Raw genomic sequence first — 14,091 nt, 5'->3', positions numbered from 1 at the left:
TCATACGACAAATCTCCAACAAACTGCAGCTATTTTTTTGCTGGTTTTGCTCCATTCTTCCACGCTTGCAAATGGCTAACCACCTTCCAAACACAGCATATTGCTGCTAAGGGCTAGAGGCTGTACTTCAGTCTCCTTTGCTGCTCTTCTCTTTGGCAAATAGTGCCAGGTGTGATAATGAGTCTTTTATTTGGCACTACGGCCACTGCAATTAGATTACAGGCACCAACTCAGTGCATATAAATTACAGAACAGCCCTGGGTGCCTGAATGTCTTTCAGTCACAGCCAGCCTGTGCTAGAACAGAGCTGGTATTTATTAATCAGCAGTTTCGATCCCCAGGCTTCAGAGATTTCAGCCGGAATCCGAGGCACACCAGAAGGTGTATTCAACAACGTCACTGTTTGCCCCATGGCACAGCCCAAAGAAATCCACTGACTGATGGAAGCAGCACTTCGGTATGGCAATTGCCAGCTTCTGCTCCCTTCCCTGCCACAGCTTTGTTGCATCACATTATCGTTTCATTACAGGGTCTTTGATTTGGACATAAATGCCTTGGTGATAATATTACGCTGTCTAGGAGTATTTTGAAGAACAGTTAAGGTTTGCACAGCAGCTTGAAAATGGTAAATTGTTTAAGACAAAGTAACTGATTACTGTCACGTATAAGGTATAGGAACCATGTGGTGAAACATAAAGACTTACAGAGACAAGTAAATAAATACATTACGTGCTGTCAGATCTCCTTGTTAGAGTTAAGAGTTTTAGCTGATCTGGCGGTGTGCCGGTCCGCTTACCTTTGCAATCTGCACACACCAGTTGAGAAGGTACTGGGAGCCAATGTTGTCCTTGTGCTCTCGGATGTAATCAAGGAGGCAGCCGTAAGGCATCAGCTGTGTGATGAGCTGAACAGTAGAAGTGAGGCAGATTCCCAACAAGCGGCACACATGAGGATTGTCTACACTAGCCATCACGTAAGCTTCCTGAGAAGAAAGGAAAAAAAGCAATGTGAAATACTCCCTTTGGCATGACAGAAATGTCTGGAGGCAGTATAAAATAAGTTGGTCATGCAAGAGGTTGCTAAAATACTATATGTAAACTCTGTGCCCTTCACATACAAAATACTTCTATTTCCCACTCTGTAGACCAAGTTTTTTCCACTCGGTGGAAGGTCCAGATTTTGAACACTGAAGCGTCACTGAGATGCCACAGAAGAACCAGTCTCCCACAACTGGTACACCAAGCAAACATGGGACATAAAATCCTGGGGACAAAACTTATAGACCTAGGAGGAATTAATAAATTGAACATCAGCTGGAAGCTGATGGGATTTCATCATTTTGAGCACCTAATTGCAAGGGCAACACATCTTGTGAACATGTGTCATAAGGCGTTTTTTCCTCCACAAATCTTTTCACAAAACTGACTGGAAATCGGTACTTTTGAGACCTCTGTCCCTTTGTCAGGGTTAGTACTAACCCAGGAAGTCAAAAGTTGTCATCTAGGATGGGACTGACAGTTTGACTTTTTAAGAGACAAGGTTTCTTTGACCATGTTGTTCTTCAGTCCATGTCAAACCAAACAGGTTAATAATCAGTTCGCCTCTTTAGAAGTCTGAATACATGTCTTTTGCCTTAAGCAACACTGGTGAAAATATTGTCCCCAGTTGGAAAAGCTGTTTTAGACCCATATAGCAATGCAAATGATACAATGTGGGAACCTAAGCATAATAACCATAATAAACCCTTTCATCAACTGGAATTTTGGGTTTGAGTTTCATAAATATGTGAAAAACTCTTCTTTCAAGCCTGGGTTCACCCTATGTAGCTTTAGGTACCTATCTAAGGTGCTCAAGGTACCTCCTCTTCCTTTGCTCTTCTGTAGGAAGGGAGAGGCCCCTTCAGAGGCCGGTGCAGTACGCTCCAGACACACTGAATACATCCTTTAACATGGTCACAGGGTAAAAACCCCTGACTTCATGTTTCTTGCATGCAAAAACTACTTACGGATTTAAATTTGAGATCTATATTTATACTGACATCCAGTGTCAAATGCAAGCTCAAAGAATGGATTCCAATAGGGGGAAAAAATTACAGCAGAAGTTGTGGGTTTTTAAATTACTGTTGTGTCTGATTTACAGTATTTCACTTCCAGACATTTTTAAAGCCGTTTGACTGAAAACCAACACAATGGGAAATAAATGGGAATTTTTCCATGCAGTGAGCTTTTAGGTCAGCATCTTAACTCAGCATCTGAAATGACACCAACTAATCATCCCTTGGTAATTCAACATTAGGCTAGCAGTCCCCCAAAGCCTAAACTAATAGTCAGGCCACTATTGTGGCAGGGAAAGGACCAAATCTGCACTTTCTAAGAGCTTAAGAAATGAAATACCATAGCACTTTACTCATCATCTAACAAGCTTTCCACAGACGTCACATAGCTGTGTAGCCGGTAAGAACTATTATTAAACAAAGTTATTAAAGCAATGATGTTCAAGAAGTAAGCAATCCCAATTCTTAAGTAATACTTTCTGGCCTTGGTATTGTTGTTCGACGTGCCAGCCTAAGCAAAACATGATGTAATGCAGTTTTTTTGCAGTGCTAATTCTGCATTTGGTGTCCTTGTTTTGGAGCCTCTGGGATTAAAGTGGTCTGCAGACAGCCAGGTTAAAGAAGATCTCCAGCAGAACTGGGTAAGAGCTCCTCAACCTACTGCAGGATGTGAACAAGGCATTGAAAAACAACCCTCTGTCAAGGCTAACACTGATTCTGTAGGCTAGCCCGAGGAAAGATAAAGCAAGAATACAATGTGCTATTCAATTATGTAGATACTTGTGGCAGTGTTTTTTAGAGAACCTTGCAAATCCACTATACGATGCTCAGATTAAGTAGAGACCAAAACATGCTAAATCTCCCTAGGCTTCCAAACCGAGCCATTGTACCAATGACGGGCCTGTTCCTTGCCTTGCTTCCTGTTGGGATTCAGAACCATATTGTATTCATTTCAGCAGGGACGGGGGGAGACGGGGGACGGGGTGTGTGTGGAATCTGCAGAGTCGGAGCTGTTCTCACTGCCCATCTGCTGCACAGCCCGCGCAGGACTGACCTGGGGGCTGAGAACTGGGATGCTGGAAGAGCGGGGTGGGTGTACGGGCCACACAGCTTTCGGAGAGCGTCCAAGTGTTGATGCTGCCTGTTACATTTGATACTGCAAAGTAAAATAGGCCACTGCCTCCTTGCAGGGAGCAGAAGGGAGCTATTCTGCGGTCGTGGGTCCCTCTAAGTAGCCCAAGACATTGAAGCAGGCCTTTGTTTCAACTGTTTATCTTGGAAATCTCTGCGGTACGCTCTGACCTGCTCCAAGTATGCTTGGTATTCAACAACAATCTTCTGAATTAGCCCTACCTTAATAAAGCCAGTGAGAGCTCGCCTGGATTATATGAGCTAAAGCTGCTGCGCTTGTTCTATACCTAGCATGTTTCTGTAAGACGAATCATCTTTAATTGGACATTATTATCTCTGAGGTTTCAGTGACCTTGAAAAGTTGGTTGTGTAGCAAAAATCTGTTTTGGGAGGAGTTTTCGGAGTCATCCCTCTGATTTCTTTCACTGGTTTTATATTTTTTTCAATTTTCCTCTGAAATATAGAATGAATTCCACCAACCAAATCATCTGAAAAATGAACAGGACTGAAAAAAATCAAGAGCTTTTTGTTAAGCATCCTAATTCAACGGAATAGAAAAGATAATGTGGGGATACGATACAGAAACTTCTTTGAAAAGAGAAAGTACTTTGATACCACCGAAGAGCGCACGGTCCCTGCATCTACTGCTCAGTCGTGTGAATATCTTGATCTGCTAAAGGCAGGATGCAGTACTGTAGGCTTATTCATTAACCCTTCCTTCAGTATACAGGAATTCAATGCAGTTAAGTCCAAAGCATCCTTTGCAAAGACTGTTTCCCTCTTATCACTGTGAAGAGGGAAACGAGGAGCAGAGCTCAGGGCAGGCAGCTGAGCAGCATCTTTGCCAGCTCCTCAGTGTGGGGAATGCCAGCGAAGGGAGGGACCGCAGCCTGCCCGCAGGCAGGCGAGGGGCAGGGACCAGGGTCACACGGGTCGGAGACCTGGGGAAGGGCTGAGACTGGCCGGGAGTCTAACTAAATTAAATCAGGATGGAATTGCTTTGTGTATGGATTCTGAGATGGACCACCTATTCTTTTGCATTGCCGCAATACACGTATCAAATCATATGGTACATAACACACGATCTGTTGAAGAAATGTATTGGAATAACGCTGTTTATTCAGGGTGATTGGAAAAATCCAGTGTGCTTTATCACCATCAGTAGCACAGGTAGGTTTGTTCACAGCCATTCATCCTGACACTTCTCACTATGAGACTTGGCCTTTTGTTAAGATCTTCGCCAGATTGAACCATTTGAGATGAGCCTTCCTACCTGAGGTGTCATTTGCTGTCCAAAGCTGGATTATTATTTTTTTTAAGATAAATTTCCTGCTGAAGTGTTTCAGTTCCTACCAAAATAAAAAAAAAAAAAATCCACATTTTTCCCCATGGCTGAAGGACCACTACTTCCATGCAAACAGGCTGTCCCAAGCTGTGGACCTGCACTTCACAGGTCCATTTGGGATGTACCAGGGACGTGTGCCCTGTCCCTGCAAACAAGCACTTGATAGATGAGCCCTTGCCAAATCCAGGCTTCCAACCTACGCTTTCTAGACGCACACTCATGCAGGTATAACAAGGAGAAGCTTAAAGACTTCATCTGTACCAAATACACTGTGTTGCTTGGGGAGTCCCTGGGCTGACCAGTCCTCCAGAGTGACCCAGCAGGCTCCAGCTCAGGGCTCAAAGGGCTGGACAGGACACACACACACACACACGCAATGCGTTTCTTGTCGCTGAGGACTGAACCGCAGCACAGGGAAGCTGAACTGAACATATACTGAGCATCTGAGTGCTCCTCTCTGTGCTCAGCATTTTCCTTTCCTCATATATAAATATATATCCTTGGTGCTTTATGTTGTATGGCTTCAGACCTAGTGACAGAGTTCAGATTTTTAGCTATTCCAAATTCAGGGAACTTTGTATTTAGGACTCTGGCTCACCCGTTGTAAACTCACACATTTATAAACTCCTGAAACAATGTCCCATAGCCTTTTCCCCTGTTTTCTGAAGCGATGAGCTATATTCAAGCAAGAGAATAAAATTCCCATGCCTCTTTCGGGAAGTGAGATAATTTCTTGCTGTTCATGGCAGAGAAGTCAGGCAGCTGGGGTATTTTTTTTCTTTTGGATTTATAGTTAATTTAATCCTATGTAACCAAGCAACTAGCTTATGACAATCTGCAATGTCAGGATTCAAAAGTCATTAGATATGTTGTTATTGGTTTTAGTTCTACTGCCATAATGGCAATGAATGCCACAGTTTAAGGCCTGAAACATCAGAATAAAGAAAACAGAATTAGCTGTAAATGTATGGTCCTGACCTCTCCTCAAGTGCTACCCCACGAGTATAACATCAGTATTTGGACTGCAAGCAAGGGGTTCATAGGAGACACAAAAGCACTTCACAGACTGGGCTGCAAAGCCCAGTACTTCTAGATGGAGAATACAGTTTGGGGTGCAAAATATTTCTTCTCACCCAAAATCCTGAAATCCCTTTAGTTGTTACAGAGGAAAATCCACAGACCACTGACAACTTGACAAAACAAACATGAAAACTTACATCAAGTATTTCCTTGTTGGCTTTTGGTGATGTAGCCTCTCTCAACTCTTTAATAGCAACAGGAATTTTAACCCTCTCCCCTTCTGGGATCCAAAGTCCCTACCAAAAAGAAGAACCAAGAGTTACTCAGTCTTATATCTAACAGGTTAATTCTCACAATTACATATACATTTTACATCTTCTGAGTAGACTTAAATATTCTGAGCAATGGGAAGACATGGCAGACAACAAAAATATGCAAAAAACGTGTCTTGTGGGCATTAACAAAATCCTGTTAATGGAGTGAGTGGTATTTCTCTTTCAGTCACCTCTACCATATTTTTTTGAAAAACCACGTTCATTACTGTCCCTGTATAAATAGCCCAAGAGATGCATAAAAAGCAACTTTTGCGGATGGAAATCTAACTAATTGGCGCATTACAGCAACTGCATGTGCAGAACCTTGCCACTTCCACTTTATAAATCATGGAATGAAAAGAATTGGCATTTTCTCAGGAAAACAAGATGGCATCTATACTGTACAAATAACCCAGTCCTAAACGTATGCAGTGTCAGGTAGGTTTATGTCCAACTGGTTCAGTGCTCTACTTCTATAGTGTCAGGAGGCCATTTAGGTGGCAGGTGAACAGCGTGGCACTGTGAGGACACTCTGCTGAAGTACCCACCAATGTAGGTGCACATTTTCAGCGGTCAATGGGATTTGTGCCCTGAAGTTCCTAGCCACAGCTGGAAGCCTGCTCCAGAATATAGAGCTTTATATAGAGAGATATGAATCTACAGTTTATATTTCAGTACTACTGGCAAAGCCTGAAACACATATCCTGAATAAAAGGAGGAGCACAGAAAAGTGGAACTTGGTGAAGAAGAAACACAGAGGATAAACAAACACCAAGAGAAAAAATACCTTGTGGACCTACACAACTGAAGGTGTGTAGACACTTCCACGTATCTGAGTCAGTTCTAATGAAAGAGTGATTGACAATTATAAAAACAAGACTCCAGACCACACAGAAAAATGGCTTAGCACTGAGCTGACCAAAGTGCATTTCTTTTTTTCCTAATATTCACAACAGGGTATATTTGGCTGTGTTAGTTTTAAAGTCAAGATCTTTGTCCTCCAGGTTCAGCAGTATGGCTTTGGCAACATCTTATGTAAAACTTCCCACGTTACCCGATTCATAACTCAACTAATGATGATTGAGTCATCTCCCTACCATTCAATATATACATACTATAAAATCTAGTTTAAAAAAAAATCTACACAATGATCGCAGCTCCCAGTTCATGCTTTGTTTGGGTGGCTTCTGGATGAGGGAGCAAGACGAAAAGGGGAAGAGAAACATGGTGATCTTACCTTATAAACAGTGCCAAAAGCTCCAGAGCCTAAAACTTTGACTTTTTTAAATTCTGTTTCCTTTAAAATTCTCAGATGAGCCTGGTTCGGTGCCTCCCCGCTGGGTGTCAGTGGTTCGACAAGCTGGTGCAGAGAAAAGAAGACATTAGAAGGATATACAGTCTAGGAGGACAGCAAGCAGCACACTTTGGAGAAGCAAATAAATCCTTCCTTTAAAATAATGAACATTTTATTCCATGTGAATTTTATGGGAGGACAGCTCCACTCTGACTTGCAGCAATAAATATCTAGAGTTGCTCCAAATTTCAGAGGTAAAATCAATCAGAGAGTGGCGACTGCCATTTTGAAGGAGAATGAAGGAATACTAACTGTTCAAATGAAGGCTTTGACTTCAAAGCCTTAACACACATGGCATGAAGAACAATGTAATTACCACAGATCCTAAAGAAGATTTTTTTTTGAACTTGTGAATAAATTATAAAAATGTTTTAAATAATGGGCAAGAATCACCTGCAACCTTTCAGGTCTGCTCCTGTTTAACTGGATGAAATTCCCATGGTACCAGTGGCTCCCCCAGACCACAGGGTTTACAAGCAGCAATTGAAACTCTGAGAGTGATTCTTTTCTCAATAAAAAAGGAGATGTTGAACTGACTATCGATGTTTTCAAAATTTGATCCAAGCCTTATTGAAAACAGCAGTAATGCCCTCCAAATAAAGATATTTAACACTTTTTTGATGCATAAGTCAGCTTTTTCCCTTAGTGCTCTTTCTTTTCCTTTCCTTTGAATAAAACTGTATTTAGTTAGATACAATCTGATTTTAGCGGGCCAGCAATCTTTCTGTTGTTATGAAATATCCTCATTTTGAGGAGTCCAGAGGGTACAATATGAGCTGAGCACAAACTGAAGTCTACTATCACAACTGTAGAATACAGTGGTATGCAAAATATTGTTAGGTAATGCATTAAAAAGCAGGACAGCTTTTTTTCTAAGGATTTTAGCAGCTGACTTTGCAAAGCCAGCAAGCAAAAAGGGAAGCTGCAACTGGGCTTTTAGCAGAATGCTAAATACAATTTGCTAATTATTTACTAGGATTGGACTAGAAAGAGAAGGGGGCTAATCATAAAAGAGCGGCTTTAATCCAAGATAATGAATTTTGCTATTTTATATGTGAGGTACCCAGAAGGTGATGCTGTAACGCACACAAAACCATAAAGAAAAGAAAAAGCAGTGTAAAAACCTTGTTCATGCCCAACAGGGTGAACCATTCACTTTGATGGCTTTGTGGGTTTTTTGTGCTAAAACCAAACCGAACACAAGACACAAACACTTCCTCAATTCCTTTCCCTCCTCTCCTTTCTCTCTCATTTTTTTCCACGGGATCAGACATACGCCTGATCAAGGGGGTAAAATTTTCAAAAGCGCCCAAGTTGCCACAGCAGCCTCAAGGCTTGTCTGGAGGGAGAAATGATTCGAGGCTGAGGGTCTACACAGCAAGGTGGTATGGATCAGCAAACACATTGCACCTCACCCTGAAGGCATAGTTTTTTCAGAGTAGACAATCTCAATGATTTTCATTCAGATTTAGACATCTAAATCCCCTAAAGCTTTTGAAAATTATATCCAGAGGGATCAGACGAGATTAAGTGAGAAGGTGTTAGGTGCACACCGCCTCTTTTCCGACTAGCGCGGCAGATGATGTGTTTGCCAACCCAAGGGCTTGTTGAGTTACAAGGCAGACACATAGTGCTTTAATTCTCTGGTACGAGGAGGTGGCACCCATTGCCCCAAATAAAGCAGCCGGTGTTACAGCTGTGTCGGCGGTGCTCACCTCCCTCTCCTGCAGCAGCCGGCGCAGGGTCCGCTTTCTGACGATGTGGCGCCTCCGCAAGTAAAGGCCGATGCCCAAGCCGACCACTACCAGGCACAGGAGACCTCCGACAACGCCAGCTGCGATAGATGGGATTTTGGAGCTGCAAGACAGGAGGGGATGCAGAAAGAGAAAAAAATGCTTAGGTGTAAGATTTTAAAAAAACCCTACAGAGGTTCCATGAAGCCTTAGGTTTTGAGCAAACACACACTTTGGACATCCACTTAAGCCTATTTGACATTTCAGATATCTTGGGCATCTGTATTTTTAAGTTTCTCATCCAGTAACCTGCTCAAAGTCTTCACTTCTCTCAAACTCGTAACTGGAGCTGATCCTCGTAGCTTAAGCGAGGGGATTTCTCCTCTCTCTGACAAACCCACGAGCATCAAATCTGTGATGTCTATATATGCCAGCCATGGGCAGCCCACATGTGATCAGATACACGAAGCACGTGGAGAGAAGGTGATATCAAGATGGCATATGCAGTTGTGATACCAGCAATGAAGCTGACATCTCACCTTTACGGGGGGCGGGGGGGGGGGGGCATGCTGTAAGGGTTACAATGAACAGATCATCGGCCCTCCTCCCAAAGTACAAATGTCTGAGGCCAGGTAATGTGTGAACCATCCACGTTGTACGTACAGATTGCTGCCTCTTTATTAGAGCCTGGGTCATTTCAAATTTAAGTTGAAAAGAAAAACCTGTTTTCCAAGGTTGTTTTTTGGTCTGTACTTAGAAATCCATCACAGCTCTTTCTAAGTTGCCCCAGGGATTACTATTAGATAGAGTCACTTTTTAACAGTACCTCTAGGCTGAATTTGTCTTGCCATAGCGTGACTTTGTGGCCAGAAACTAAATCCCTTTCTCTTAATCAGAGAAGCCTGTCTGCTTAGTTGCATGACCTTGAGCAAGTCATAAGGCCAAACAGTGCAACATAAGGTCTAGTGTGAAGAATGAATGCCCATCTGTGCACAGAGCAGTTAGAGATGTACAGATCACAGGGCTGGAAAAGACCCCCTGGGTCTCTGAGATGACTCCCCTGTAATGCAGGTAACCGTATCAATCCTGTACATATCTCTCTCTGCCACTAGCCCTTAATCCTTTCTTTTTCCAGCTCCTCCTTTTGTTCTCCAGTAACAGATCCCAGGTCTCACCTTGACAAACGAGCTAAACAGAACAAGGTTTTGGAGTCTTGTGCCAGTAGGAATATTTCTTAGTTCTTTAAATCATTTTTATAGGTTGGAGCCTGCTCTAATCTGTCACTTCCCTGTACAGAGCTGAAGACTTAACTCTAGACCCAGCCTTCCAGTGTCCAGTGTGGAAATGTAAACACCCATGCATTCTTTCCAGCTCTGTCGTTAATTGTAGCAGATGAAATACTCACCCGTTTGGACAGCCTTCAAGACCTGGCCCTTTGCACCTGTAAAAACAAGTGAACATTACAAACATATTAGCTCTGGCATACATACTTCCATAATTCCAACTAAGAAGAGTGCTACTGATTGAAAAGTTTGTGTTTCAGAGCAGTCCAAGTATTAACATAGGAATTTATAATAGTCATACACTCTATTAAATATCAGTCAATGGCCTTGCTCCAAAATCTTTTATCTAGAGGCATAGTTATGCTGCATACTCAGTTTAAAGAATATTTTAAAACAACTTTCTATCATGTGGTAGAATGGAGGGAGGACATAGATACACAAAATTCAAATGGACCTGGATTCCCTGGCTCTGTGTGGACATCTGTGTTAGCACAGAAGCTCAGGGCTGACTGTGGAGGAGGACAGAAGTAGCCTCTCCCCTGCACAAGAGCAGAAAGCCACATGGAAACGTGTCACTGCAGACCCTCCTGCATAATCCTTGTTTCCTGATAAGTAAAAGATTCCAATTTCAAAACTTTCTATTGCAATGGAAAACTTGGGTAGCAGATACACGCTCCCATCAGAAAACAGGATTTGACAGCACTCCCTTCAGCTATAGTCTGTTGGTATGTGTCCATGACATTTTTTTTTCAGAATCTAAGGTCTTATGTTACTGGTAATGTAAACAGGTTATGACAGTTATCCAGAGAGCCAGAAACTCTACTAGCAAGTCATTCACCCTCCATTTGAGTTTAAAATGCCCGAAATTCAATTTGGCAGCCCAATGCAAAAAACAACATGGATGAAAACACAGTGACTGCATTAACTTGATGGTCTAACGGGTGTGAGAGGCAACGTGCATTCCCTAAGTGCTGCTGGGCTACAAGATGTATGCTCTTCATGGGAATTGTGGTCTTTGTAGTGTCTACTGAGGAAGGAGAGCATTACAGAGAGGGTTACATCACCTCTGAAAAACAGAGCACAGCAAGGAGAAAAGTCCAGTTTGTGGTATCTGCTCCCTGCACTGACCTAAAGAAAATGGATCATCCCAAAACAACTCCAGAGGAGGTCAAGCAGGGGGTAAGGAGTGAGCCTGTGCCAGGAAAACTGCTCTGAATTCCCTCTCGCTGAGAGGAGGAAACAGAAAAATTTCAAAACGGCAGGTGGAGTTGCAGATCTTATCTCATAACTTGATCTAGGTCTGGGGGAGGAAGAGGTGAAGCAACTACTCATTTTATTGGGTTTTTGTTTGCTTGTTTGTTTGTTTTCATTACTCTGATCTTCCCTCGTGTATTTGCCTTGTTTCTGGGCCAACACAGTGCTCCAAGACCCAGCATCTGGAAGGTCTTGTGAGTTCACTGGGCTCCCATGCAAGAATGTGCATCCCGGTGTCCTGGACATGCTGGAAGTGCTGTGTGCATACCGGTTCTTGGATCCGGGGCACTCAGCTTTGTTAGCGTTCCCTGTCTGCCTACGGCTTGGTTTGTTTGCTCAGTTGTGTAAGTAAGCACAGAGAGGCTGCACGTGCAGAGCGGAACCACCAGCTTGCTTACGGTCACAGGAGACGTATCTCACTTTGCACTGGGCTTCTCTCTTTGGGAACTCAACAGAAAATGGATCTAGGACCCAAGACCTCATCCTATCATGCTCTACCACCCAGATCTGAATTTCTATATGCTAATGCAACAAAACATGTGCAGCTTCTCCCGGTAAAGTTATGAACATAAAAGACCTCACATTTCAGAATGTGACTGTGGTCCCTCAAATTATGTCTTCCTAAAAATACCAATTTGCCATGCTACTTTAGGATGGCAAGTCCTCCATGCGCTTCCTAACAGCAAAAAAAATTGGCTGAGGGGACAGTATCTACAGTCTGAGGAATGTCCAACCAGTTGTTTTCCTACACCAGAAAGCAGAAGCAGGAGAGGTGTAGATTTTCATCTGTCCCCTTCTTTTTTAAAATTATTTCCCACACAAATCCATCAATATCAAGTCTAGTGGGATAAAGTAAAAAGGTGTTTGGGAAGAAAATGACAGATCAGCTTGTGCTTTTCAAATCCCACGTGATTTTCTGATTCATTTCACAAGTCAAAGGAGAAAAAAAGCCTATGACAAATATCCATCCAGGACTAAATATAACCATCTTTCTTAATGTGGAATTTTATGATGACACCCAATATAAGTGACCCAGGTTTTATGGAATCTAAACAATCATTTTTTCCATTCCTGAATCGTTTTTATTCTGCTTACAGAAACCAAAATGACAAATGTGACCTTGTGTTATGAACTGCCTCAAGATCTTATGGATATATCAGATGGAATCTAGCAGCAGTTGTAGTTTCTGAAATATTTCTCTACTTATTGGAAAATTAGTGCTGTGTACAGTCCCTGAAAACTATTGCATCCTGAACTCAGCATTTCATCTGTCTACGTAAATATTACTCGTCCCAGTGCAGACACAGCTATTTAATTCCCAAATCCATCAAGATTTTAACAACTTTCTCCTCAACCCATAGCTCCTAATTTGATGCAATACAGCCAAGTTGCTATGATTTATGGCCTTTCAGAGGGAACTCACACTTTAACACCTTAAGTTACTTCACAGTCATAAAAGAAATGGAAAGCCATTGGGCTTTTTAAAGCCTTACAAGAACTTTCCTCTGCCCTTTCTTTCTCATTAACCTTCAGAGCGTGACAAAGTCATCACATTTGCACTGAGCTGCTGCAATCTTCCCTCTTGGACCCCCGGCCGCTTTCTCACCCCTGCCTAAAATCCCCCGGCATTTAACATGAAGACTGGCGAGACACATAGTGTTGGTAGTGACTGCGGAGGCAGGACGCGTCAGCCAATGCTATTAGCTACAGTTGTGGCTTCTCTCCTTCTTGCTCTTCTACCCCACTGTGGCTGAATTTAATTCCCGTGCTCTGGGAAAGTGGCAAGGGAAAACCAAATCCTTCAACGCTGAGCAGATTAATCAAGCTGGTGTCTTTCATTAGTTGCTGGAGGTATAAATGGGGTAATTCCAGGGCTTTTGGGATGTCGCTGTCTTTATCGGAGTGTATTTTCTCAGCTGTACTAGAGGCAAAAGGAAGCTAGTGTACAAAATCCCCAAGCAGTTACAGGGAAAATGGGAGAGAAGGGGTCTTTTGGGCTGAGCAGGAGAAAGCTACCTCCCTTCTGTTTTCTAATGAAGGCTGAACAAATGACTCAGCAAAGAAAATTAGCCTAGATGGGATTCTTCATGGCGATACAGAGGAAGCGATGCACTACCAGTAAGCACACCTAAAGTAAAAAACCAAAATTCGTGACAAAGCTCAGCTGGCAAGAGAAGTCGTCTTTACTTGCAGCTTCTTCAAATAAGGAAAATAGAGCCAGATCCTGGAAACCGTTACTTACATGACTACTGAATTCAGTGCACTTAATCATGCTGATAAGATTTTGTGGGCTCTAGCCATGAAATTGGACAGGGACAGAAATAAAGTTGTTGTTTCTTGTCATGCAGAAATCGCTGAGACTGTGGTTTCTAAGGATGCAAAAACTTTGCGAGACAGATGTTTTCCACCCACTGCTGAACAGATCCCATTCCCGCAGCACAACAAGGGAAAGGCGTGAAGAGAAGTAAGTGGCACTACTGATTGATTGCCTTCACAGGGAAAATGCTGCGCCAGACTGCACGTTCCCAGATTATGCCTCTGACACTGGCTCCCTACTCATCAATGCCATTAGCCTCAGATGTCCCATCTGTAAAGCAAAAATAG

The 14,091-nt window shown here is 42.7% G+C and overlaps 1 protein-coding gene across 3 annotated transcripts in view; it reads right to left on the bottom strand.

The window, feature by feature from the left end:
- Nucleotides 1-14,091, bottom strand: part of EGFR (epidermal growth factor receptor) — a 172,874-nt gene that overhangs the window by 18,025 nt on the left and 140,758 nt on the right. For 2 of the 3 annotated variants that reach the window (XM_076330752.1, XM_076330753.1), the window contains exons 16-20: nucleotides 10,356-10,391; nucleotides 8,933-9,074; nucleotides 7,101-7,223; nucleotides 5,747-5,845; nucleotides 797-982 (exon numbers count right to left, since the gene is read on the bottom strand). In XM_076330752.1, the coding sequence (XP_076186867.1) occupies nucleotides 797-982; nucleotides 5,747-5,845; nucleotides 7,101-7,223; nucleotides 8,933-9,074; nucleotides 10,356-10,391 (586 nt within the window). Of the gene's footprint in view, nucleotides 1-796; nucleotides 983-4,277; nucleotides 4,534-5,746; nucleotides 5,846-7,100; nucleotides 7,224-8,932; nucleotides 9,075-10,355; nucleotides 10,392-14,091 lie in introns of those variants that run through there. The other variant, XM_076330754.1, reaches the window with a different exon arrangement.

The sequence above is a fragment of the Aptenodytes patagonicus genome, chromosome 2 (assembly GCF_965638725.1).
Source record: "Aptenodytes patagonicus chromosome 2, bAptPat1.pri.cur, whole genome shotgun sequence".
Lineage (NCBI taxonomy): Eukaryota > Metazoa > Chordata > Aves > Sphenisciformes > Spheniscidae > Aptenodytes > Aptenodytes patagonicus.
The sequence above is the reverse complement of the archived record's forward strand: the minus strand, read 5'-3'. Positions and strand labels throughout refer to the sequence as shown.